The 24,138-nt window shown below is 38.5% G+C and overlaps 2 protein-coding genes across 3 annotated transcripts in view; one reads left to right on the top strand and one right to left on the bottom strand.

Annotated features, from left to right (window-relative positions):
• The first annotated feature begins 549 nt into the window (after window positions 1-549).
• On the top strand, window positions 550-13,978 carry msh6 (mutS homolog 6 (E. coli)). Its single transcript, XM_039658391.2, has 10 exons — window positions 550-1,069; window positions 2,252-2,457; window positions 2,557-2,729; window positions 3,676-6,211; window positions 7,623-7,912; window positions 10,871-10,988; window positions 12,270-12,359; window positions 12,480-12,634; window positions 12,853-13,052; window positions 13,773-13,978. The coding sequence occupies exons 1-10, from the start codon at window positions 837-839 to the stop codon at window positions 13,852-13,854; spliced, it is 4,083 nt and encodes a 1,360-aa protein (XP_039514325.2). The 5' UTR covers window positions 550-836; the 3' UTR covers window positions 13,855-13,978.
• fbxo11a (F-box protein 11a) overlaps window positions 13,947-24,138 on the bottom strand; it is a 44,083-nt gene continuing 33,891 nt past the window's right edge. For both annotated transcript variants that reach the window (XM_039658392.2, XM_039658393.2), the window contains 11 exons: window positions 23,135-23,352; window positions 22,863-23,043; window positions 21,379-21,501; window positions 21,140-21,225; window positions 19,475-19,551; window positions 19,230-19,373; window positions 18,915-19,025; window positions 17,533-17,640; window positions 17,339-17,447; window positions 17,158-17,256; window positions 13,947-15,154 (listed from right to left, as the gene is read on the bottom strand). In XM_039658392.2, the coding sequence (XP_039514326.1) occupies window positions 15,025-15,154; window positions 17,158-17,256; window positions 17,339-17,447; window positions 17,533-17,640; window positions 18,915-19,025; window positions 19,230-19,373; window positions 19,475-19,551; window positions 21,140-21,225; window positions 21,379-21,501; window positions 22,863-23,043; window positions 23,135-23,352 (1,386 nt within the window). In that variant the 3' untranslated portion in view covers window positions 13,947-15,024. The remainder of the gene's footprint in view (window positions 15,155-17,157; window positions 17,257-17,338; window positions 17,448-17,532; window positions 17,641-18,914; window positions 19,026-19,229; window positions 19,374-19,474; window positions 19,552-21,139; window positions 21,226-21,378; window positions 21,502-22,862; window positions 23,044-23,134; window positions 23,353-24,138) is intronic.

Genomic DNA, 24,138 nt, shown 5'->3' with positions numbered 1-24,138 from the left:
ACAAGCTTGATAAAAATGATCATTTTAGAAGAAAATTTCAAATGGCACTTAGAGGCTTTTGCATCTGAACCCTTCATATATATATATATATATATATATATATTTATTATTTTGGCAGCTTTGTCATTCCATACATAAGAACATATCACTAGTAAACACGTGACGCTACTCTGTGTTTTCCCCATTATTTTACATTTATATTTATCATATGTGTAACTTATGTTTATGTCCTTTTAGTGCTGGCTCACAAAGAACGCGTTGACAGCCAATCGCGTAGTTTACAGAGAAAAACAACGGGAAAGCAGCGCATGAGCATCTAGAACCTGATTCTAATGGAACGCATTATAGACCATTTCACAAGATGTAAACAACACTGGTCCAGAAACACTTTCTGTTTCAGTTTGTAACTGTTTTCTTTATTTCACATGTAAAGAAAACATCTTAAAGATGTTTGTTTAACTTTTTGATTCAGTTTTAAATGTTCTGTTGATTGTATTTTATCCCAGCTTTTATGTAGTGTTAAAAAACTGAAACAGGAAGTGCTTCTGGACCTGTGTTGTTTACATCTTGTAAATAAACGCATGCGTCATATCAGCCACGTGGGCTGTGTAAAAGGATACACAGTGGTTCCTATTGGTCCAAATTCTCGCGACGTCACGTGACGTGCTCCTCCTCTTCCCTTTCCGTGCGCGAGCAGCGGCATTTTCCCGCGAACTCTCAGCTCCATAAATACCTCAGCAGAGCAGAGCAGCGCTGGGTCTGTTGGAATGGAATATAGATTAATTATTTTTTTAGAATAATTTCACAACATATTGCACAACACCCCTTTGGGAGACATGGCAAAGCAAATTTCCCTCTTTAATTTCTTCACAAAGTCGCCTCCACCCGCGCCGAAGGCCAAATCCAACCCTTCTCCGGTGGAGGCAGATGCAGTGAGGAGATCCAACACCTCACCTAAAGAACAAGCCAACATCAACGGCAAGAAAACACCAGCAAAACCGGCCAAATCTCAAGTTAAAGCTGGACACGCGAAACTGTTCGGGGAGAAAGCAAACCCTGCAAAGGAGAGGTAACTTACACTAACTGCAACTAACGTTATATGTGCAATAATGCCATGCAAAGGTATTGTACTGGTTACCATGGTGACACCATGTCGTGGTACTACTCTTATAATGGTAAAATCATGGTACATTAATATACAATAACACTCTAATTATGTTTACGAAAAGTATCAGTTATTTGCACATGTAACGTTACCATGGTTTTATAGTTTGCCCTGGTGCTGCTACAGTAACGTAACTGTTTTGTCATGTGCCGTATTTACATTTTATAAGGATTAGTTTGGTTACTGTAAAGTGAGTAGTTTATCATACACACTTTAGTGACTGTGGTGTCATATTGAAAACTTACCTGAGGATTATGTTTTATATGAGTCCACCACACGGGATACTTTTGCCTGTGGAGTGTGTTTGAGACTTCTTTTTTTTTTTTTTTTTTGGCGGGAGACTGTGTGGAAGGCAACTTTTTTTTCCTCGTCTGTCCAATAGGAGCGTCCGTTAAAAATTCTCCTCAGAAAAAATTACTAGAATTATCTAAGTTAGTAATTACTAAAATTACTACCTGTACTCATTTATTATAATAAATAATAATATTTTTATCGCTATATAATAAAATCCGTTAACAGTTAGCGCTAGTCTAAAATAATAATACATTTTAGATCAATGTATACAATAGATTATTTAATAATGAGGCAAAAAAGAGGGTATATTCCTTAAAGCATGTTGTTTGTTAATTTTAATAACAGTGGTGGTGGATAATACCAAGTTAATTTCATTTCGTTGTACAAAAACTGTAGTATTGGAGCATAAACTGTTTTTAATTGCTTTGTTTTATAAAGCATATTGATTGTTCTGCATTTACTCTATGATTTACTCTCCTGTCTATCACTGCGAATGTACTTCAACTAAAATTATTGTAAACAACATTACAATACTTATTACTCCAGTACTTAATATTGTACATAGTTTCATGAGTTCCTATAACTGAACTACATTAAATATATATAAACTATTGTGTATGTTAAACTATTGAAATACTTAACATTGCCATCAAAAAGTATTAAAGTATTTGGACCCTTCAGTCAATATACAAGTACTTCATTTTCACCTTATGTACACTTCAAGCGAATCTGTGATTTTGCACTTACTTTGTTTTGAATGAATGCATCACAAAGATCATTGTTTCTCTGCAGAAAACAGTCATGCATGTTTAGTGCTGGCACACTGGTATGGGCCAAGATGGAAGGACATCCCTGGTGGCCCTGTATGGTTGTTCCTCAACCTCTCAGCGGACAGCAGATGAGGGGCCGTGGCCGAGACCAAAGGCTTCACGTTCACTTTTTCGATGAACCACCAACCCGAGGCTGGGTTAACACTAAATACATAAGAGAGTACCAAGGTGAGAGCAAGGCTTGGTTACACTTATCAAATCAAATATTATTCAAATGTGTGTAATACTTTACTCTGACCTTGCATAATTTCTTGTTATTATTTTAAGGCTCTAATAGCGCAGATGCCAAATCGGGAGGCGTGTTCTTCAGCGGTAAGCCTGTGATACGTAAAGCAATGGAGCTGGCAGATGCTGCAATGAAGCAGAATCCTGAGCAGAGACTGAAGATTCCCGTGTGCATGGATCCCTCCGATGAAGAGGATGATGTTGAGGATATGGAGGTGAGCAAACACTAAATCAAAGAAGGTTAATTTTAACATAAAAGATGCATTTAGTTTTAATGGGATATTTCAGCCAAAAATGTAAATTTCTCTCATAATTTACTTGTCTTAAGTCTTTCCAAATCTGTATGACTTTCTTTTTTCCGCGATTTTGAAGAACGTTACCATGCAGCATAAAGTGTCTACAAGTCGAGTCATCATAAAAGTAGTTCATACGACTATATTCCTAACTCTTCTGAAGTCATTCAATCACTTTGAGTGGAATTAAAGTCATTATTTACTGAAAATATGTAAGCGTGCAAAAAGACTGGTCTCTAATAATTTCATCATCTGAAAAAAAAGCTTTAAATGCACCAATAATTTGCCCCAGGATTTGTCCGCTTATGGTTCGATTTTGGTTCATTCACATTCCCAGTGATTTTCCAGAATCGTTTGCGCGCGTTCACACATCTCGTAAAGACACGTGACATCGATTTGCCGTGTAATGTCTCCAGAGCGTCGTAAGTTTGCTCATGATCTGCGAGAAACCACGCTTTTTTTCTTTTTTTTTCCTGATTCGATCATAAACTAGCGTAAAGCATAGCATAAAACTTAAGCTGGTGTACAAATGTGTACTATATTTACATTTTACATTTCTTCATTTAGCTAACGCTTTTATCCAAAGCGACTTGCAATTCGCACGACTCTGGAGCAACTAGGGGTTAAGTGTCTTGCTCAGGGACACATTGGTGTCTCACAGTGGATTCGAACCCGGCTCTCCCACACCAAAGGCATGTGTCTTATCCACTGCGCCATCACCACCCCCTAGGGACGTGTTTGTGTTCACACAGAAGGCATTCTGGCAATTTTATGACAATTTTCGGGGATCAACTAGCTGTGAAAGGGGCTTAAAAAGTTTTCATCCAGTTTTGCAACCATCTTAATTTCATGTAATATTTTATTATAGGTTGAGAAATCAACTCTAACAGATGAGGAAACGACTGAGGAAGAGGCTGAAGAAAAGGTGAAACCCAGCCGGCGTTCATCTCGTGCCGCGGCTGAAAAAGGTCAGAAGTCGAAGCGTCGGCGCATCGTGGTGGCATCTGACAGCGATGATTCCGGTGAAGAGTTCAATCCCGAGCAAGCAACAGTAAGCAGTGACGAGGAGGTAGTGAGTAGCGGGGCTGAGGAAGAAGAAAGCAAGCAGGAGCCCGAACCAGAACCAGAAAGCCCGGTGAAACCGGTCAAGCGCAAACGTCCTTTAGAGAAGCCCGTTAAATCACAGACCCCAAAACGAGCACCTGCAACTTCACCATCCGTGACGTCCAACACCAAATCCCGACTCTCTGCTTTCTCTGCCCCAGACAACTTCGAAAGTCAGAGTACCAGTGCAAACGGTACAGAGGGAGGATCTACTGTGTGGGACCATGAGAAACTCGACTGGTTGATGGACGGCAAGAGAAAGGATGCGCAGCGTAAACGACAATCTGATAAAAACTACGACCCCACGACTCTATATGTTCCCGATGATTTCCTGAACAGGACAACGCCTGGAATGCGCCGCTGGTGGCAGCTGAAGTCTGAGATGTTCGATACCGTTTTGTTCTACAAAGTCGGAAAGTTCTACGAGCTCTACCATATGGACGCGGTGATTGGCGTCAACGAACTCGGCCTTACCTTCATGAAAGGCACTTGGGCCCATTCAGGCTTCCCCGAGATTGGCTTCGGGCGCTTCTCAGACGTCCTCGTGCAAAAGGGCTACAAAGTGGCTCGTGTGGAACAGACCGAGACCCCTGATATGATGGAGGCACGATGCAAGAAAATGTCGCGTCCCACCAAATTCGACCGCGTCGTCAACCGAGAGGTTTGCCGAATCATCACGCGAGGGACTCAGACGTACAGCGTGCTTGACGGCGCCCCTTCTGAAACTCAAAGTAAATACCTGTTGAGCATTAAAGAGAAGAGCGAGGAGGACAGTGCAGGCCATTGCCACATCTACGGGGTTTGTTTCATTGACACGTCGGTGGGACGCTTCCATATCGGCCAGTTCCGGGATGACCGCCATTGTTCCCGTTTGCGTACTCTGGTTGCGCACTATTCTCCCGCCCAGGTTGTTTTCGAGAAGGGCAATCCTTCAACCGAGACATTGAAAATCTTTAAGGCCATCTTGGCCTCCACTTTACTCGAAGGCCTCAATGCTGGTTCGCAGTTTTGGGATGCCCAGAAGACCTTAAAGGTCCTTGCTGAGGAAGACTACTTTAAAGAGAGCAATGATGAAAAGGCGGCATCAGTGCTTCCTCCAACTCTCAAAGCCATGACGTCCGAATGTGACGCTCTAAGTCTCACTCCAAAGACGGGTTATGAACTCGCTCTTTCCGCCCTTGGCGGCTGCATGTTTTACCTCAAGAAATGTCTAGTGGACCAGGAGCTTTTTTCCATGGGCAACTTTGAGGAGTATGTTCCTGTCGATGTGGAGATGGAGCAGGCTGGGGGAGCGTCTTGTTTTTTTGCCCAGACCCATCAAAAAATGGTTTTGGATGGAGTGACCCTTGCTAACCTTGAGATCTTTCAGAATGGCTCGACCGGCGGTCCTGAGGGAACCCTACTTGAGCGATTGGACACGTGTTGCACTCCCTTCGGCAAGAGGTTGTTGAAGCAATGGCTCTGCGCCCCTCTTTGTAATCCATCCTCCATTGGGGATCGTTTAGATGCTCTGGAGGACCTGATGGGCGCTCCATCTCAAGTGACCGAAGTCACCGACCTGCTAAAGAAGCTTCCGGATCTCGAAAGGCTACTTAGCAAGATCCACAGCATGGGTACTCCTCTTAAAGGACAAGACCACCCGGACTCCCGAGCCGTCCTGTACGAGGAGGTCACCTACAGCAAACGTAAGATCGCAGACTTTCTCGCTGCACTCGAGGGTTTTAAAGTTATGAAAGAAATCGTGTCGATCATGAAGCCCGTCGCCGAAGGCTTCCGCTCGAAACTATTGCGCCGAGTGTTGCTCCTCAAGACGGAAAATGAAGACGGGCTCTTCCCCAAACTTTCGCCAGAGCTCAAACGTTGGGACAAAGCTTTCGACCATCAGAAAGCTCGAACCACAGGTGTCATAACTCCAAAAGCTGGCTTTGATCCGGAGTACGACCAAGCCCTAGGTGGAGTTAAAGATTGCGAGAAAGACCTGCAGGAATACCTGGACCGACAGAAGAAGAGATTGGGCTGTAAGAACCTATCCTACTGGGGAACGGGAAGGAACCGCTACCAGCTGGAAGTCCCCGACAGTGTTTCCGAGAGGAGCGTGCCGGAGGAGTACGAGGTGAGGTCCACTAAGAAGGGCTGGAAGCGTTACTCTACCAAAGAGATCGAGCGGCTGTTTTCAGAGATGCAGAGCTGGGAAGACAAAAGAGACGCAGCGCTTAAGGACTGCATGAGAAGACTCTTCTACAATTTCGACAAGAATTACAAAGACTGGCAGACCGCCGTTGAGTGCATGGCTGTACTTGGTGAGAAAAACAAATAAGTTAAGCCCAGATTTAAATGCATGTTTGAGCTTTGAAAGTGACATCTTAGGCTACGTCCACATTAATCCGGATGCATTTGAAAACGGGGTTTTCGTTTAAAAACGCTCTCCGTCCACACTAGCGTTTTCAGGTGTTTTCCGACGTTTCAGTGTGGATGAGAAACTTCTAAATTCACTTTACTGCGCATGCGAGAAACTTCACAAAAGCTCACCGAGAAAATAAATAATAATGTCATCGCACAATAACAGGATAATTTTATTTAGCGAAATATCTCACCATCACGGATGCGTCCAGGTCGCGTTCAGTCACCATATGTTTGGTCTAAAACGCAACTGCTCTCCTGTTTTGCCGCAGGACTGCAAATGTGAGTAGACTACATTATCTGTTATCTTTGCAGTACTGTGCTATGAAGAATAGCACATAGAAAGTAACATATTTTAGCAATAGTGTAAAAATGAATAACACATAACAGGCACAATACCGATAAACATGAATATCTATTGGTACTACATGGATCACATGACTAAACTTACGTCATCGTTTTGAAATACCTCCGGTTTCACTGTCCACGCTACAACGCGAAAGCGGCGTTTTCAAATTTATCCACTTTGGAGAGCGTTTTCAAAACGATACGTTTTTGTTGACTTAAAACGCCATCTCAGTGTGGACGGAAGGCAAAAACAGAGAGAAAAATATAATAAAATATTAGTGTGGACATGGCCTTAAAATATATCAGTGCCATTGTTTTGCCTCAAGATGCACTCCAGTCATGTTTTTTTTTTTTCCTTTCTAAGGCATATTTCTTATAGCTACTTAAATGTCCTAATTGAACTAAGGCTAATCCTGGCTTAATCTAACTGTTAAGCCCTGTCTGTGAGACCAGGGCTCTATTTATTTTGTTTAAACTTTCAAAATTTTGGTATTCATAAGACTTGTTTTTACCCTTTCGTTAAAAAATATTTCATACAGAATATCATGCATATCATCAATAATGGCAACATGCTCAACTCCTACTCCTAGCTGAAAATAGGCTGATTTTCATATTTGATTGTAGTTAATACATCTATTCTTTATGGATGGGTTGTCAAAGGTTTCATTTGAGCTAGTTTGTAGTTACAAGTGCATTTGCATGTAAATCAATTAGGTGATGGCTAAAAAACATTTAATGATATTTTCCAGAATGGCTGTATGTGCAATCACAACAAGCCATGGAAATTTTGTTTTAGTGAAATTTTGACTTTTTCCAGAATTTCTACATTTTTCAGAATCGTAGAATGTTTTGGACCACAGAAAAGTGGAATATTTTCCAAAAATGCCTTGATAAGTACTTGTGAGATTGGTACTAGAATGATGTTTGGTAAAAAGATATGTTTTCTGTTGTTGTCACCACCAGATGTGCTGTTAAGCATGTCCCGGTACAGTCAGAGCGGAGACGGCCCCATGGCGAGACCGGAGATGGTTCTTCCGGGTGACGGGTCTCAGTCGCACCCCTTCCTGGATCTGAGAGCGTCCCGTCACCCTTGTGTCACCAAGACCTTCTTTGGTGATGACTTCATTCCCAATGACATCTTCATCGCTTGCCCTAGCGGTGAAGAAGAGGGTCAAGATAATGATAAAGCACTTGCCCCATGTGTGTTAGTCACCGGGCCAAACATGGGAGGCAAGTCCACCTTAATGAGACAGGTGAGCGTTGGAAATCAATATTCAAGATGACAAAACAATGTTCATGGTGTGTTGATTCAATTAAAAATCCACTAAATGCAGATTCACAGTCTATTCTGATGTGACATTGTGTTGTAAAGGCATTAGATGAAACGTTACATTTTTGTCTTGAAAATAATACGGCCCAAAAAAATTGATTTGAACTGAATCGTGGCCAAATTTCATTGTAATCGAATCATTGTCGGAGCAAATATTTTCACCCATACAACCCTAATCATTTAATAATGACTGAATATAGTCAAGGAGCATCTAGGTAAACTCGATGTGTTCGGCAGCTGTTCAGGAAGGATGTGGTTTGAGCTCCTATTTCTGGAAATGCACGTTTCTATATCACATTTTCAAAATGTTTAGTTGTTTAGGCCTGGAAATTCTGTCAATGAACATAATGTTAATATTAAATTAGTTATTATTTTAATTAATAAAGGAGATTTGTAAAATGTTGCATTCAGCAGGGTTCGTACGGGTGCTTGAAATCCTTGAAAATGCTTGAATTTTGATGTTGTGTTTTCAAGGTTTGAAAAGTGCTTAAATTTTGGATAAAATGCTTGAAAGTGCTTGCAATTGTAACTGTTTCTTTCACAACAAATACCTATCTGACTGAATATTTTGTTTATTAAATGGCGAAATAAATCATTTGCTGCGGCCCGAGCGCGTTTGTTACCGGCGCCCCCCGCAGCGTTGGCCTGGTTTCACACTCAACTTGATTCTATTAAATCCTGGTGTGTTTGCGTGCATCTTACGTCATCAAAAACGTGCACGACGCATGATGGAAAACAGAACACGGGTCAATATATTGTGTTGTTATTATGCGCAGCTGAGTGAACAACAGGTTTACTGTGTATCGCATTTGGCTCTCTGCTGCTTGCTAACGCAGGAGACAGTGGACTTCTAATAATTTGTTAGCCTGAGTCCACGCGCTATATGTGTGTGCACTGTAGACTTACTCTCGCTCGTATCCAAGGTAAATCATCAACACTATCATCCTTATACATGTGTTTTTATTTTACATCATAATCAGCTAAAAGTAAAACGCATGGACAGGTCACTTTACTAAGTGCGCACCCGAGTCCTGTCCGTGATTCTTTCACATTCACGCGAACCGCGGCATGGTTCGGGAGCAGCCGAACTCGGAGCACCTCCTCCAGGTAGTCTCGGATAGTCGGTACCTGAGGCAAAATTACTAAATATGCAGCGCGAATTATAAATTTCTAACTCTAAACAATTGGCCTCTGAACCAGCTGATAAAATCTTCATTTGATTCGATCCGTGATACAACCTGACGCTCAAATGAACCGATCGCATTTTACTGATGCAAAGGACGCGCGCACACACACACTGAGAGGGATCTCGGTGTTTCAGTGTGTATACCCCGGCTGTGGTAACATATTAAATAATGACGCAGTTACAAGGTGTGTATAATATAGGTGTGTATAACTGCTTAGTCAACATTAACAGTAGCTGCTGTACGGTTTTCATACTGCTGCTCTCCTTCTAGTCACTTCTGAACTTGACACAACTGATTCTGAACGTCTCTTGAAAGCTCCAGGTGACGGGTTGCCAGATATCACAAAAAGAGCAGAACAAGGCCCTTAAAAAACGAAGTATAATAAGCAGACATGGCAAAAAATGTACCTGGGAACACATTTAAACATAATAGTATTGCTAATATTATCCTACCAAATTAAAAGGAAGTTACTAAATTATTATGAATAGAATAGTTCAAAATAAAATATTTAGATATTATAAACTGATTGATAAGGTAAAGCAATAACATGAGATTGAAAAATGATTCAGCAACACTTTATTTAAAGTTTAATTGCACCTATGAGTTGTATATTGAGTGCCTATGAGCACCTATGAGTGTTGTAATATCAGTCAGTTGGGGGAAGTTCTTCTAAAAGTTAATGTTTTTTCACTATATTTAGCTATCAAAATAGTTTGCTAAATAAATTATTTGCCAAATAAGAGTCAAACAAGGAAAATAACTTTTCATTTCTGAAGTATTTGGGTTTATTTAGTATACAAAGCCCTTTATGATGATTTTTGGAGAATAACTACATGTATAAATAACTATAACGTGAAATATATCGTTACCGTGAAATAAAATTAGTCATACCGTGGAACAGAATTTTGGTCATACCGCCCACCCCGACTGCATGTCATTTGGATCAAATCCTCTAACAACATTTTGAAAAATAAAACCTGTGTTTTGCTTCAATATCTGATCCTTCTGCTATTCCGAAACACAATTTTGTCTGTTTATTTCATACTATCTCTTTTAATGTGGAAAAACCGCAAAATAATATTTTTTTACTATGTATTGGTTTGTAATTTACGGTGAATAAGGTCCTGGAAAAAACTTTAAAATGGACCTTGAAAGTGCTTGAAAAGTGCTTGAATTTGACCTTGGAAAAGGTGTACGAACCCTGATTCAGCCTATGGTATATCTACACATACTGGATTTACGGCCTATTCATTAAGAGAATATGGAATATTTGTACTTTTAAAAATTAATTTCTTTCACCACGGGACTACTGAAGTAACCTAAAGTGTTAAAGAGGACCTACTAAGTCTTGATTTTGTTTTTGGGGTCTTCTAGATTAGGTTTTCATGCTTGAATTTTCAACAAACCCATTATCCATTGCTACAGCTCCTCTCTCCCAGTCTGTCAGTAAGGCCATGTTACCGTTATTGACAACTCAACCAGGCCCCGCCCCTTTATTCTGCATATTCATTATTTAAATGAGGAATATTATGACTACAACGGAGGCGTTTCAGGAGTTCAGAAACACTGACACTGATAAAGAGAATAACTCCCACTGGAACATGTAAAAAAACATAATAGGACCATAAATTGAGTTTTTGTGAACTTCCTGTTAAGTAGAAATAAAGTAATATGCAGATTCTTATGTGTTTCAGTGTGGTCTGGTGGTGATCTTGGCCCAGCTGGGCTGTTACGTTCCTGCTGAGAGTTTGCGTCTCACTCCTGTGGACCGAGTGTTCACTCGTCTTGGCGCCTCTGACCGTATAATGTCAGGTAAGTTGTAAGTTGCCGCTTGCTTCACTGTTCATGTGTGAGCTTTACTACAGGGTTTCAACGGGGTCTTAAAAAGTCTGAAATTCTGAACTTTAAATGTAAGGCCTTAAAAAGTCTTAAAAACGGCTAGATTTTCATCTGAGGTCTTAAATTTGATTTAGTCAGGTCTTAAAAAGATTTTACCAAAACTCTGGCCGCAGAAAGTTATTACAAAGAAAGTAGCAAAAAAGTATTGACTAGTAGCCTACAAAGCGCAGCTCTAGTGCAGGGGTTTAAACCAGTTCAAACACGCAGCTCCCGTGCTAGCTAGCATTAGCTCGTGGTTTGATACGAGGTAGCTTGCCAAGAGGCCGTTCATACACCAGGTTTGCGCGCTCAAGTTCATTCAAATATAGGCGCGTCGCATCCACAGCGAGATTGAAAAAATCTCGCCATTTCAGATTCAGAATGTCGCAAACGAACCGAAGAACCAACCAATCAGCCCCTTCCGTAACAACGTTGAAAGCTCAGTCAACATGAAGGATCGCGGTGCGCCCAAACACTACCGGTGTTTTTCTCTTCTCCGTGAATAAATCTTGTAGCAGACCTAACGTTACAGCAAGCGTTTCTCGGTGGTGGAAAAACCGTCTTTGTCGTTATGGAGAGCGCGGTGCATGGTTGCATAGCAACGACAGAGGCAACAGATAAATCGGCCCAAATTTTACCATTAATAATAAAAGATAAGGTGATGTGTCAGTAATTTATCATTTTTTTGACTCAATCTTTTTATAAAAGATTATTTAAAGGCTGAAATACGTGAGGTTTATCTGTTTATAAAACTATTTTTGTGAAGACTTTATTTTAACTAGACTTAACCTGTTGCAAGACACTCCTTTAAAATCTGGCCATCATTTTGAATGGTATTTTAATGTTTCTGTAAACAAAAAGTGCATATTCATGCTAATTTTATATGCTGGGTTTAGACATACATTTGGCTAATTGATTTCATAGTAATCATGAAATGAAATGTTCATGCCATTTCATCTCTGGGTATGATCAACTAAAATCAACTATAATTGTGTTTTTACAGTATAAAATGCAAAGTACAAATTTCACCTCCACACACATATTATATAAAATCTTTTTTTTTTTTTTCAGAATATTTTCTTATTTAAATTTTTGGTAATGTGTTGTTTAGGTCTTAAATTTCAATGTTTATGGTCTTAAAAAGGTCTTAAATTTGACTTACTGAAACCTGCAGAAACCCTGTACTATCAACACTTAATCTATCATGTTTTCTAGGTGAAAGTACGTTCTTTGTGGAGCTCAGCGAGACTGCTAGCATACTTTTGCACGCCACCAACCACTCCCTCGTCCTGCTTGATGAACTGGGTAAATGAAACCGTTAAACCGTAGCGTCACTGAGGCTAACTTGCCCCTTGGAAACAATCTATTGTAAAAAGCGCTATAGAAATAAAGGTGACTTGACCTTTTGTTGTGCTTGAACCGCAGGCCGAGGTACGGCCACGTATGACGGCACAGCCATCGCGAGCGCAGTGGTGAAGGAGCTGTCGGAGAAGATCTGCTGTCGGACCCTGTTCTCCACTCATTACCACTCGCTGGTGGAGGAGCACGCCCAGGACCCCGCCGTGAGACTCGGACACATGGTCAGTTTCAGCACAAACCCAATAAGAGACAAACACGTACCAATTGTCTTGGAGTGACGGTGATCCTTCCTCCTTTATAGTCTCGACTCCCAGAATGTTATCTTTCTAGGCCAGGGGTGCCCAATCCTGCTCCCGGCGATCGACTGTCCTACACTGACAAAGCACTGTGAACAAGTAGTTGTGTTTAGTGAAAGGATTTTCATTTGTTTCCCTCTCAGGCCTGTATGGTGGAGAATGAATGCGAGGACCCCAGTCAGGAGACCATCACCTTCCTCTACAAGTTCATCTGTGGCGCGTGTCCCAAAAGTTACGGCTTCAACGCAGCGCGCTTGGCAAACATCCCGGAGGAAGTCATCCAGTCGGGCCATAAGAAGGCCCGTGAGTTTGAAAGGAGCACCGTGTCTCTCAGGATATTCAAGTAAGAACATTTATGAACCGAGTGACGTTTTCATGACAATTAAAAGAGTAGTTCACTTTTAAAAAAAGAACTTTGCTGATAATTTACTCACCCCCATGTCATCCAAGATGTCCATGTCTTTCTTTCTTCAGTCGAAAAGAAATTAAGGTTTTTGATGAAAACATTCCAGGAATTTTCTCCATATAATGGACTTCAATGGGGTCCAAACGGTCCAAAAGTTTCAGTGCAAACTGCAAACGGTTCAAAGGGCTTTAAACGATTCCAGACGATGAATAAGGGTCTTATAAAGGACCCTTCGAGTCATGACTAGAAAAAAAGATTTGTTCATTTTGATGAACAGGAGAGTCACGGACGCGCATCACAGAACAGAGCAAGGCGAGCATTTGAGCTTATAAAACTTAAACTTTTTAAATTATTTTTGAAACGACCGATAGTTTTGTTTGATAAGACCCTTATTCATCGTCTGGTGTCGTTTAAAGCTCTTTAAAGCTGCACTGAAACTCTCATTTGGACCTTGAACCGTTTGGACCCCATTGAAGTCCATTATATGGAGAAAAATCCTAAACCTTTGTTTTCAATCAGAAGCTTTTGGCAAACATGCAAATTAAAAAAAACAATGCAAATTAAAAGTTATTTCACACTTAATGCAATCTAAAAGCAGGCATTAATGTGTATCCTAGTATGCATTGGAGAATCTAATTACTTCTTTTGTTTTGCCAGGAAACTGTGGTCATTGGCTGAAGCCTCGTCAGCTGATCGGGAGCAGTTCTCAGCGCTGGTTCAGATGATCGGCAGCCTGTGATGAGAAAACCTTTTGTTTTGAGCACTTCAGTTCACTATTCCATGAGTTATTTTTCACCACATATAAAGCAAGCAAGCATCTCACTACTGAAATGATCTAATAAAGTTTATTTTTAAAAATGTAACACGTTCCTCTGACTAGGAAATTAAACTTTTGATTAATTACTACCAGCTACATAATGGTTATTGAGTACTTCACAATATATTAAGTCTAGATGTCATGGAACATGCATACAATTCAGGCTGTATGAGAACCCACAGTCACCAAATACAGTTGGATGGAGGGGGAAAGCACAAAAAAAGCTGTACAGATATTCATCAGAGCTTCAAATAAGCAAGAAGCCTCTTAAAATCTCCAGCAACGTCACGCCGGCTCGCGGCATTCAGGGGGAAATGGGGCAGGAACGCGAGTCTGGCGTCCTGCGTTTACTTTTTTAGTCTTTCCTGATGTCATCCAATCAGGATAAAGGGGCGGGGACATTATTTAAATCACTTGGGCCAAATCGTTACCAGCATCCTGGTGACTTAAAAACTTTTATATCACTTGGACACTTTCCCTTCAGACTCAAAACATTGCTGGAGAATACTTAGTGTTTCTTTCTCTTTTCTTCTTTTTTTCCTTTTTTTCATCAAATCTCTTTCACAGAAAGAACATACATCCTGCGACATGAGAACAAATACAGCAAATCTAAGGTATAAACAACCCCAAAATTAATATACTTAATAAAATAAAAAGACATTCAAGTACATTTAAGATTTTTGCTTGAAAATACAAAACTACATGAGAAAGCATTAAAATCAAACCTCAATAACTCAGTCTTTAAAAAAACAAAAAAAAAAAAAAAAAACGAAAATTGAAGTGCTGGGTCTTTTTTTTTTTTCCCCGTACATATACAAGAGTGCGGTGATGGCTGCTTGGAGAACAGGTGCATCATGGGAAGCATTGTGAGGGTCCGTTTCTCTCGTGTGTGGCTCAAACTGGGGATCCATGCGCTTCACCGTCCTCGTTCATCATCCCACAAATCCTGAGTCAACAGGATCGCAGAGTGACTGTGTTTGCATTTGTTAAATAGAAATGTTTTCTCTGTCCACGTTTACACAATGTTTGTTTGTTTGAATAAAATTGAATTATTTCTAGCGTGTAATCTCATCTGCACTGGAGTCTTTAGGTTCAGTTGTGCTGCAGTGTGTTGGACTCTATAGGAGGAGCCGAATCGTACAGCGTGTCCGTGTCGTGAGTCGGCTCTCCGGCTAGTGTGCAAGGGTTTGACAACGTCCCCGCACCACAGTCACAGAAAAACCTGCAGAGACAAACACACAAGATATAGATGTGTGTATAGGAATATACTTTATATACAGTTTAGGGTTCAATTCTCAATATAAACTAATTGCTTATTAGCATGCATATTACTTGGCTGTGTATTAATACTTATAAAGCACATATTAATGCCTCATTCTGCATGACCATATTCTAGTTCATTTAAAAAAAAACTTTTGCTGATAATTTACTCACCCCCATGTCATCCAAGATGTCCATGTCTTTCTTTCTTAAGTTGAAAAGAAATTAAGGTTTTTGATGAAAACATTCCAGGATTTTCACTATATAAATGGACTTCAATGGGGTCCAAACGGTTCAAGGTCCAAATGAGAGTTTCAGTGCAGCTTTAAACGACACCAGACGATGAATAAGGGTCTTATCTGGACCCTTCGAGTCATGACTCGAAAAAAGATTTATTCATTTTGATAAACGAGTTCGAACAGGAGAGTCACAGACGCGCATCACAGAACAGAGCAAGGCGAGCATTTGAGCTTATAAAACTTAAAACTTGTTTATTTATTTTTTAAATGGCTGATCGTTTCGCTTGATAAGACCCTTATTCATCGTCTGGAATCGTTTAAAGCCCTTTGAAGCTGCACTGAAACTCTTTTGGACCTTGAACCGTTTGGACCCCATTGAAGTCCATTATATGGAGAAAATCCTGGAATGTTTTCATCAAAAACCTTAATTTCTTTTCAAGTGAAGAGAGAAAGACATGGACATCTTGGATGACATGGTGGTGAGTAAATTATCAGTAAAAGGTTTTTGAAAAGCGAACTACTCATTTAAGTGTAAAATATGAACCAAAAATTTTTTTTAACAAAATTTGGTTGCTAACCGACCTTGTCTTTTTAAGTCAATCTGTATATAAATATATATATGCATTTTTCTTAACAATTGTATAAAATATATTAAAATAAATGATAGGGCTATTGCATTTTTAGCTAGTACCAATTAAATAAAAAAAAGTTTGAATCACATTTTACAGGTAAAAAAAAAACATATATGAAGAGTTCAGATGCAAAAGTGCCATTTGAAATTTTCTTCTAAAATGATCATTTTTATCAAGCTTATATGTTCAAGTTCAGTAATTTCACTTAAATGACAATTAATAGGTAATCCTCAATGCAATTTAAGTGAAATTACTGAACTTAAATATACAAGTTTGATAAAAAAAAATCATCATTAAAGAAGAAAATTTCAAATGGCATTTAGAGGCTTTTGCATCTGAACTCTTCATATATAACTTTTTTTTATTATTGTCAAATTGCTTGGCACTTCAGCACATGTTCTCTCCAACTGTCATAATGCAAAACCTCTATAACAGTAATATTTTTTTTGGGCATAATATTGGAAAAAAAACAACATTTTTTAATCAGCATCAATTATTGGCAGAGCAACAAACACTGTCATGATGTACACTTCCTAATGCACTTTTTTGTACTCGCACTTAGAAATGCATTTCTTTCCTCGACATTAAAGGGATACTCGACTGTTTTTTTTTTCATATTAAACTATGTTATTTGCTTAACTAAGACGAGTTGATGCACACCTCTGTCGTCTCAGTGCGTGCGAGACACTTTGATATTAGCACTTAACTAGCCCAGTTCATTCAATACGGGCCAAGCAGAGACGCCACCAAACACCTGCACATTTTCCCTATTTAAAGACAGTTACACAAGTAGAGTAACTCGACCTAGGACGGTGACACAAAATAAAACATTGCACTTTTCTAAGCGTGTAAAGTGGATAACTATATTGTATGGCGGATTACCACAGCAAGTGATCGGGAGCACTTCGACTCGGTGTAGTAATATCATCACACATGAAAAGTCCTCTCAAAAAACGGTGGAGTATCCCTTTAATTCCATTTCCAGTAGAAAACGAGCTAAATAAAATAGACCTTTTATTTTTTGGAATGCAAAATGATATTTTAGTAATAAATGCAAAGCAAGCTCATAGTAAGATTTAGAGGGCATGACTGACCTATCATGTCTAATAAATTCTACGTCGTGCCCTTGATGACACTTCTTGATGCAGTTCACACAGATGGCGTTGCGGTCTGTCGTGTTACAGGTGTGACACCTGCACGGAAGAACAGAGCAGTGAGAAAGCAGCCGCCAAAGTCCCACGCCGACTTCAAATGGATGTTCCCGAGGAGCGTTACCTGTAAAAATCGTGCATTGGATAGCTGGTGTAACTGGAAATCTTGTACAGGCACTGACCTCTGCTCACAGCTTTCTCAATGGCATCCTGGTTGTTCATGATTTTGTTGTCTGTGAAGAAGATTAAAGGGGAACACGGTTCACGTCATGGTCACGGGATCATCAAACAGGCAAATTCCAAAAGCGTTCAGCTTACCTTTCATTGTGACGTTGACGCCAGATGCGAGAAACAGTCCACCGAAGCGATTGTTGAAAATCTGATTGCCTTCTAACGTTGCCGTTGCGTGATTTGTGATCTCAATACCTGAGACAGATAGAGGTCAACAATTACTTGCATATAATGACTACTTGGTATACATCTCGTATCAAAAATACAAAAATTTCAGTTCAGAAACACTTTTCATGAAGGTTTCAACAGTTTATACAAAGTGTTTCAAGCTAAATCAATATGCAAAAGCCTCTAAATGCCATTAGAAATTTTCTTCTTTAATAATGATTTTTTATCAAACTTGTATATTTAAGTTCAGTAATTTCACTTAAATAACAATTAATAGGTAATTATCATTGCCATTTAAGTGAAATTACTGAACTTAAATATACAAGCTTGATAAAAATGATCATTTTAGAAGAAAATTTTAAATGGCACTAAGAGGCTTTTGCATCTGAACTCTTCAAATGTTTACTATAAAAAAATCTTAATAAAAGGGTGTGTTCATCTTTGTGCTTCCTGTTCACGTCTGTCATCTCTTTTTTTACATTTACAGAATAGGGTCTTATTTTAGAGGCTCTGTAAGAAAAAAAACACTAACGCAAAATCTGCTTTTTTCTTCAAACCAACATAAATTAATAAATATGTATACTTTCAAATGCATAAAGTTAAAAAAAAAAACAAGGTTTCCACATGATACAGATTTGAGGAGAAAATATGTTTCTTTGTAAAAAAAAAATAAAATTATATAAAATTAGTCCTACCAGAATGGCTTCATGCAAAACAATTTGTTATATTGATATATATATATATATATATATATATATATATAAATAAAAAGCTTTTGTACTTAACAAAAAAAAAATGTGCAGAGAGCTTATGGGTAACACTTTACAATAAGGTTCGTTAGTTAACATTAGTTAACTACATTAGTTAATATGAACTAATAATGAATAGCACATATACAGCATTTGTTAATCTTTGTTAATGTTATTTTCAACATTTACTAATACCTGATTAAAATCTTGTTAACATTAGTTAATGCACAAACAATGAACAGCTGTATTTTCATGAACTAACATTAACAAATGCAGTAACAAATGTATTGCTCATGGTTAGTGCATGTTATTAAATACATTAACTAATGTTAACTAATGAACCTTATTGTAAAGTGTTACCAAACAAAGAAAATATCAAATTAAACATGTCTAAAAACTTCTTTGTTTTAAGGTAGTGATTAATATTAATTAACATGAGGGTTATTTGCTGTCTTTATGCATAATTTCATTTACTGCTATTACTCTGGTACATATGTAACAAGGACACTGTGAAATAAAGTGTTGCCACTTCCTGTTGAAAAATGACTTTACCAGCAGCAAATCCATCAAATATCCTGTTCTTGCGCAGCACAGGGTGACTGTTCGTGCTGATGAGGACTCCCGCCTGGGCGTTCCTGAAGATGTCGTTCTCTTCCAACAACCCTACAACACACAAACACCATTATTAGTGTGAGACTGGAATCTGATCTAAATGATGGACTATCGCAACTGTTCGGTGTGGAGGCATGTTTCCCCTGATGTTTTCTGGAGTCAGAGCTTGTCACACACCGGCTGTGTTTCCACAGACTTAATGCTGTAATGTGTCACACTACATGAGCCCTAACGGAGCATGAAGAAGGCCGTCACCTCGTCCTCCGTTGAATATACAGATTCCCCCATCCCGGCCGTCGTGGATCTTGTTCCTGCGGAGTGTGGGGTTGCTGTCGGTCTTGATCCAAACCCCTGCCATGGCGTTGTCAAAGATCTCGTTGTCTTCGATAAAGCCTAAACCTGAGGAGAGATTACGAGGACGCTTATTTTTCGGATTAAAATAGAAATGTCAGCCTTTATATCAAATCAACACAACAAAAAGGTTATGATGGAAATATTACCTGAATTGTAAACAAGAATTCCTCCATTTTGTCCACCCCAGATTTTATTCCTCCTAATTTTGGGATTGCTGCCAGTTCTACAAAAAGAAATACAAAAAAACAACAACATTTGTCACTACTTAAAATCAATAAATAATTAATTTTATAATCCCACAAGTCTTTTTAAGATACATATGGAAGCTTGTTTTCGCCACAGAATGAAAAATAAAAAAAGGCACTTGCGACCTTTTCTCACAATTCGGACTTTTTTTCTCAAAGTTGCGAATTTACGTCTCTCAATTGTGAGATATAAAGTCAGAATTTATTGATATAACGTCGCAATTGTGCGTTAGAATAGTTCATATCTCACAATTCTGACTTTATGAGGGAGGAAAAGTTAGTCCTTCTCCCCTTAGAATTAGCCAGATAACTCGCAATTGCGAGTTTATATCTGACAATTCTGAGAAAAGATGTCCAGAGAAAAAAAAAAGGCAGAATTGTGAGAAAAAGTCACAATTCTGTCTTTTTTTCTTGCAATTGCAACTTTATTTGTCAGAATTGCGACTTTATATCTTGCAAATGCGACTATTTCTCACAATTGCGAATTGTGAGAAATAGTCGCATTTGCAAGATATAAAGTCGCAATTCTGAGAAATAAAGTTGCAATTGCAAGAAAAAAAAGACAGAATTGTGACTTTTTCTCAAAAAGTCAAAATTATTATTATTATTATTATTATTATTATTTTTTATTCAGTGGCCAAAATGCCAAATTGGAAAATCAATCATGATTATTTAACTAATTTACTTTGGAAATGTCATGCATTTGTTAAACTTCTAAAACAAACTTGCCTTTTTAACAGAAGGACTTTGAAAATAAATGCAATAATAAAAAGACAAAATAAATAATGATATTAAATAATAATAAAACAAAACATTTTTCCCCAAAAAATTCAATGCATAAAAATACATACAAAAGGATTGAAAGTGAGAGCATCATTGCGAAATGGAATGTGGCACAATAATAATTTTGACTCGATTATTATATTAGTTGAAAGCCAAAACTGAAAATGCAATTCATAACCAGAGCTCGACCGATAAAGGATTTTGAAGGCCGATACCGATACAAATATTTTTGGGTTTTAAAATCCGATATTCCGATATATCGGCCGATATTTTTTTTTTTATTAAATATTGTTGGATTTCACACACGTGTAAAAGAAAAGCGAACTTTTCTGCACAGGATACGTTTGATACTTTTTCTCTATGTCTAAATGTTCACTCCTCTCAAGTCTAACTTACATTTCACAATGCAGGGACTGTAACTAGAGATACGCTAGTTATAAATACAGTAATCATTACTTTATTTAGGCAGAAAAAGTTCATTGTGGTTTCCAAGCTCATTAATGTTAACGTTAGCGGTCTTCCACTGATGAAACTGCAAGTTGTAAAACATACATTTTCAATATAACAGGCCAAGGAGAGATGATTGAAGCGTGTTTCCTCCGTTTTTATTTTATTTTATATTTATCGGTCATTATAACTGCGATACCGATATTATGGAAAATGCCTAATATCGGCCGATATATCGGTCTGGCTCTATTCATAACTGAAATAAAATTCAGCAGCCGCTCAGCTCTACATGATGGTGCTTAAACCTGAAAATTAGGATACAATGACGCCACTGACCTGATCTGAACTCCAGAGTACATGTGGTTATAGATGTCATTGTCTTCAAGCACACCGTGACCATTATCATAGAAATAAACGCCCACCTGCGGACAGAAACACATTTAATGCATCACTCAGATCGATGGCGTCCCGAACGCCAGCCTCACGCTTATTTGCTCTTTTGAATGGGAATGTTTGCATGAGAGCATTGGGAAGCAGGATACACACACAGACTAGAGTGAGAGAGTGTTACACACCTGTTTTCCGCTGTGTATTCTGTTTCTGCGGAGCACAGGTGTGCTGCCCGTGGTCACCCACACACCGGCCAGTGTGTTGCTGTACACCTCGTTCTCCTCGATCACACCCTGACCCTTCTCATGCTGACAAACCAGAGAGAAATCAGGGACTGTGAGTGTCTACAACCTGGTTATCAGGACTAGAACAGGGTCTCCAAATGGGAGTTTCAAGTCACCATGAAATCACAATTGACAATTCCTAGTTTGCAGTATTTATTATAAATGATTTATCATTTTTTAAATTTTTTTATTCATATGTCTATCCGTATCATGTAACCGGTGTTTCATCTGTGGAAAGACGTCGGTTAAACAGCGTGTAAACAATGTCATGTAGCATCACGTTTACCTCAGAAAAACCATGTGACCATGTCAGTTAGTCAGCTTGAAAAATAACTCTAGAGAGGAGAATTTTGCTAAACGTATCCATCATATTACATATTCATTATGTTTAATGTTCTTCAATATTTGAATAAATCTGACAAGTTTTTATGACAGCCACCATTTAAATGTTTATATTTCATACAACTTTCTTATTATAAACATAAATAAAAAGTGTCATTTAAATGTTTGTATAGCTAGAAATCCGTTCGTTTTTACCTTCAGTATTATAGTATAGGCTACAACTGACTCCCATAGTTTAAGAGATTTGTTTTCCTTGAACAAAAATTGCCATGTATTGTATCTGACATCCAAAATTCAGATTTCAGATTATTTTATTTCATGCCATGTCAGCAGTCAGAGCTATTTTCATGGCAAAAATTCATTTACAAAAATACAAACATCATATAAATACAACAAATATAAACAAGAAGTCATATTATACAATATATTTTTTTTTAAATCAACATACGATAAAAAAAAAAATCCAGAACCGTTTCAGGCATAATCTCATTAAATATGTCCTTCAAAGAAGTAACTTCATAATGCTTGAGTCAAGTCCAGGACAATCTAATAAAAAATGTTTGACAGATAAAGGAATTTTACTAAAACATACATAAAGTTGGGTCTTCACCTTTAAGCAAAAAAGCATGGGTCAAACTTGTATGACCCATACGGCATCTGGTGTAGACCACTTGATCAAATCTAGTTTTTAAATTGTTAAGTTTGTTATTTCCAGATGAGTTTCATACAACTTATTATTCTTGCACATAATTCACTCTTCTTGCCACTTATTTAAAATATATCGGTTAATAATCGGCCTGATAGATATCCAAAATAATCAATATTGAATCGGAATCGAATTGTGAAATTTGTTTCAATACCCAGCCCTAATATCTAATGTATGATTTTTGCGAGACTTTTTGCATCTTGTGTTCTATTTACTAAAAAATATATATATTTTGTTTATTTGCATGTCATGTGACCATCAAGCAACATCAGAGAACCATGAACGTGTGAATGTGTTGTTAAAAGATGAATTATGATGTTTTGGTCTGCTCACTCACCACATAGATGCCTCCATGCTGTCCGTCGTGGATCTTGTTGTGCCGGACGATTGGGCAGCTGTTGGTCCGGATCTGGATTCCCGCTAAAGCGTTGCCATAGATGTCGTTCCCTTCGATGAGACCTCGGCCGTCGCCGAATATGTAAACACCGCCCTGGTTGCCATTAAATATGGCGTTACCCCTGTGATTGATACGAGAAGAGCATTACTGCATGTACTGGTACGGTTAGACTGCAGAAATCATATACTCATGTCTATTATTGACTCCCTCACCTGATCGTGGGGTCGCTGTTTGAGGTAATCCACACACCCGCGAAGTTGTTTGCATAGATCTTGTTCTCGATGAACTGGCCTCGGCCCTTCTCGTGCACGTAGATGCCGCCCGTCTGCCCGTGATGGATCTCGCAGCGCACTACTGTAGGGTTAGCATACGCCTTCACCTCGAAACCTGCTATCCGGTTCCTGTGGATGTTGCAGCTCTCAAAGTAGCCCTGCAGAGGGAGCCAGAGTCACAACTGAGCTGCTCCAGTGTTTGCCATGTTCACAAACACATGCTACTCTTGCTTGAAATGCAGTATGCGGTGCTTACTGTGCAAGTACGCAGCTACAAAACGGGGATATTTTTACCCAAAAAAAGGTACAAATGCAAAGATGCATGCAAACTTTTATAGTTGTACATACTATATTTAAATAATAATAATAATAATACACAGAATGTGGAATGAGGTATATACTTTAGCATGCATTACATCATCATAGTTAAGAGTGTAATACTAGCCTACTGCCGACTACATACTTCCTATTATTTTTTGTAATAGAATTAATTATGCAACAATAAACATGAGCATGGGGATATGAACAATATAATGGAGGAGGAACAAAATGCTTGATTAGATATCATATCATTAATTTTCACTAACACCATTTTATTTTTCGTATATCTGTAGCTATCTTTGATTGCGGTGTATCGTTTACATACTTTATTATCCATTGTTGGTTTGTGCGATTGCACTTTTCAGGTAATAAGAGCCCCGGTGTTTGTTTTGTTTTTGTATATTATATTTGATGTTACAGACATGATGTGATGTACATTGTTGTGTAAGTGTTCAAGAAAATGCAATAAAAACAATATTACAAAAAAACTTCTAAATAGCTGTTAGAAGTTATTTTACAAATTTCATCCATTTTTGTTTACAAATGTTGATCATATAATCTGTATGTCTATTATTCCTAGTTTATCGCACTGTAATACTTCACAATGAAGGATATAGTGTATA

Source organism: Pimephales promelas, chromosome 11 (assembly GCF_988280905.1).
Source record: "Pimephales promelas chromosome 11, fPimPro1.hap1.1, whole genome shotgun sequence".
In the NCBI taxonomy this organism is placed as follows: Eukaryota; Metazoa; Chordata; class Actinopteri; order Cypriniformes; family Leuciscidae; genus Pimephales; species Pimephales promelas.
Note: the sequence above shows the minus strand (reverse complement) of the source record. Positions and strands in the feature narration are given on the sequence as shown.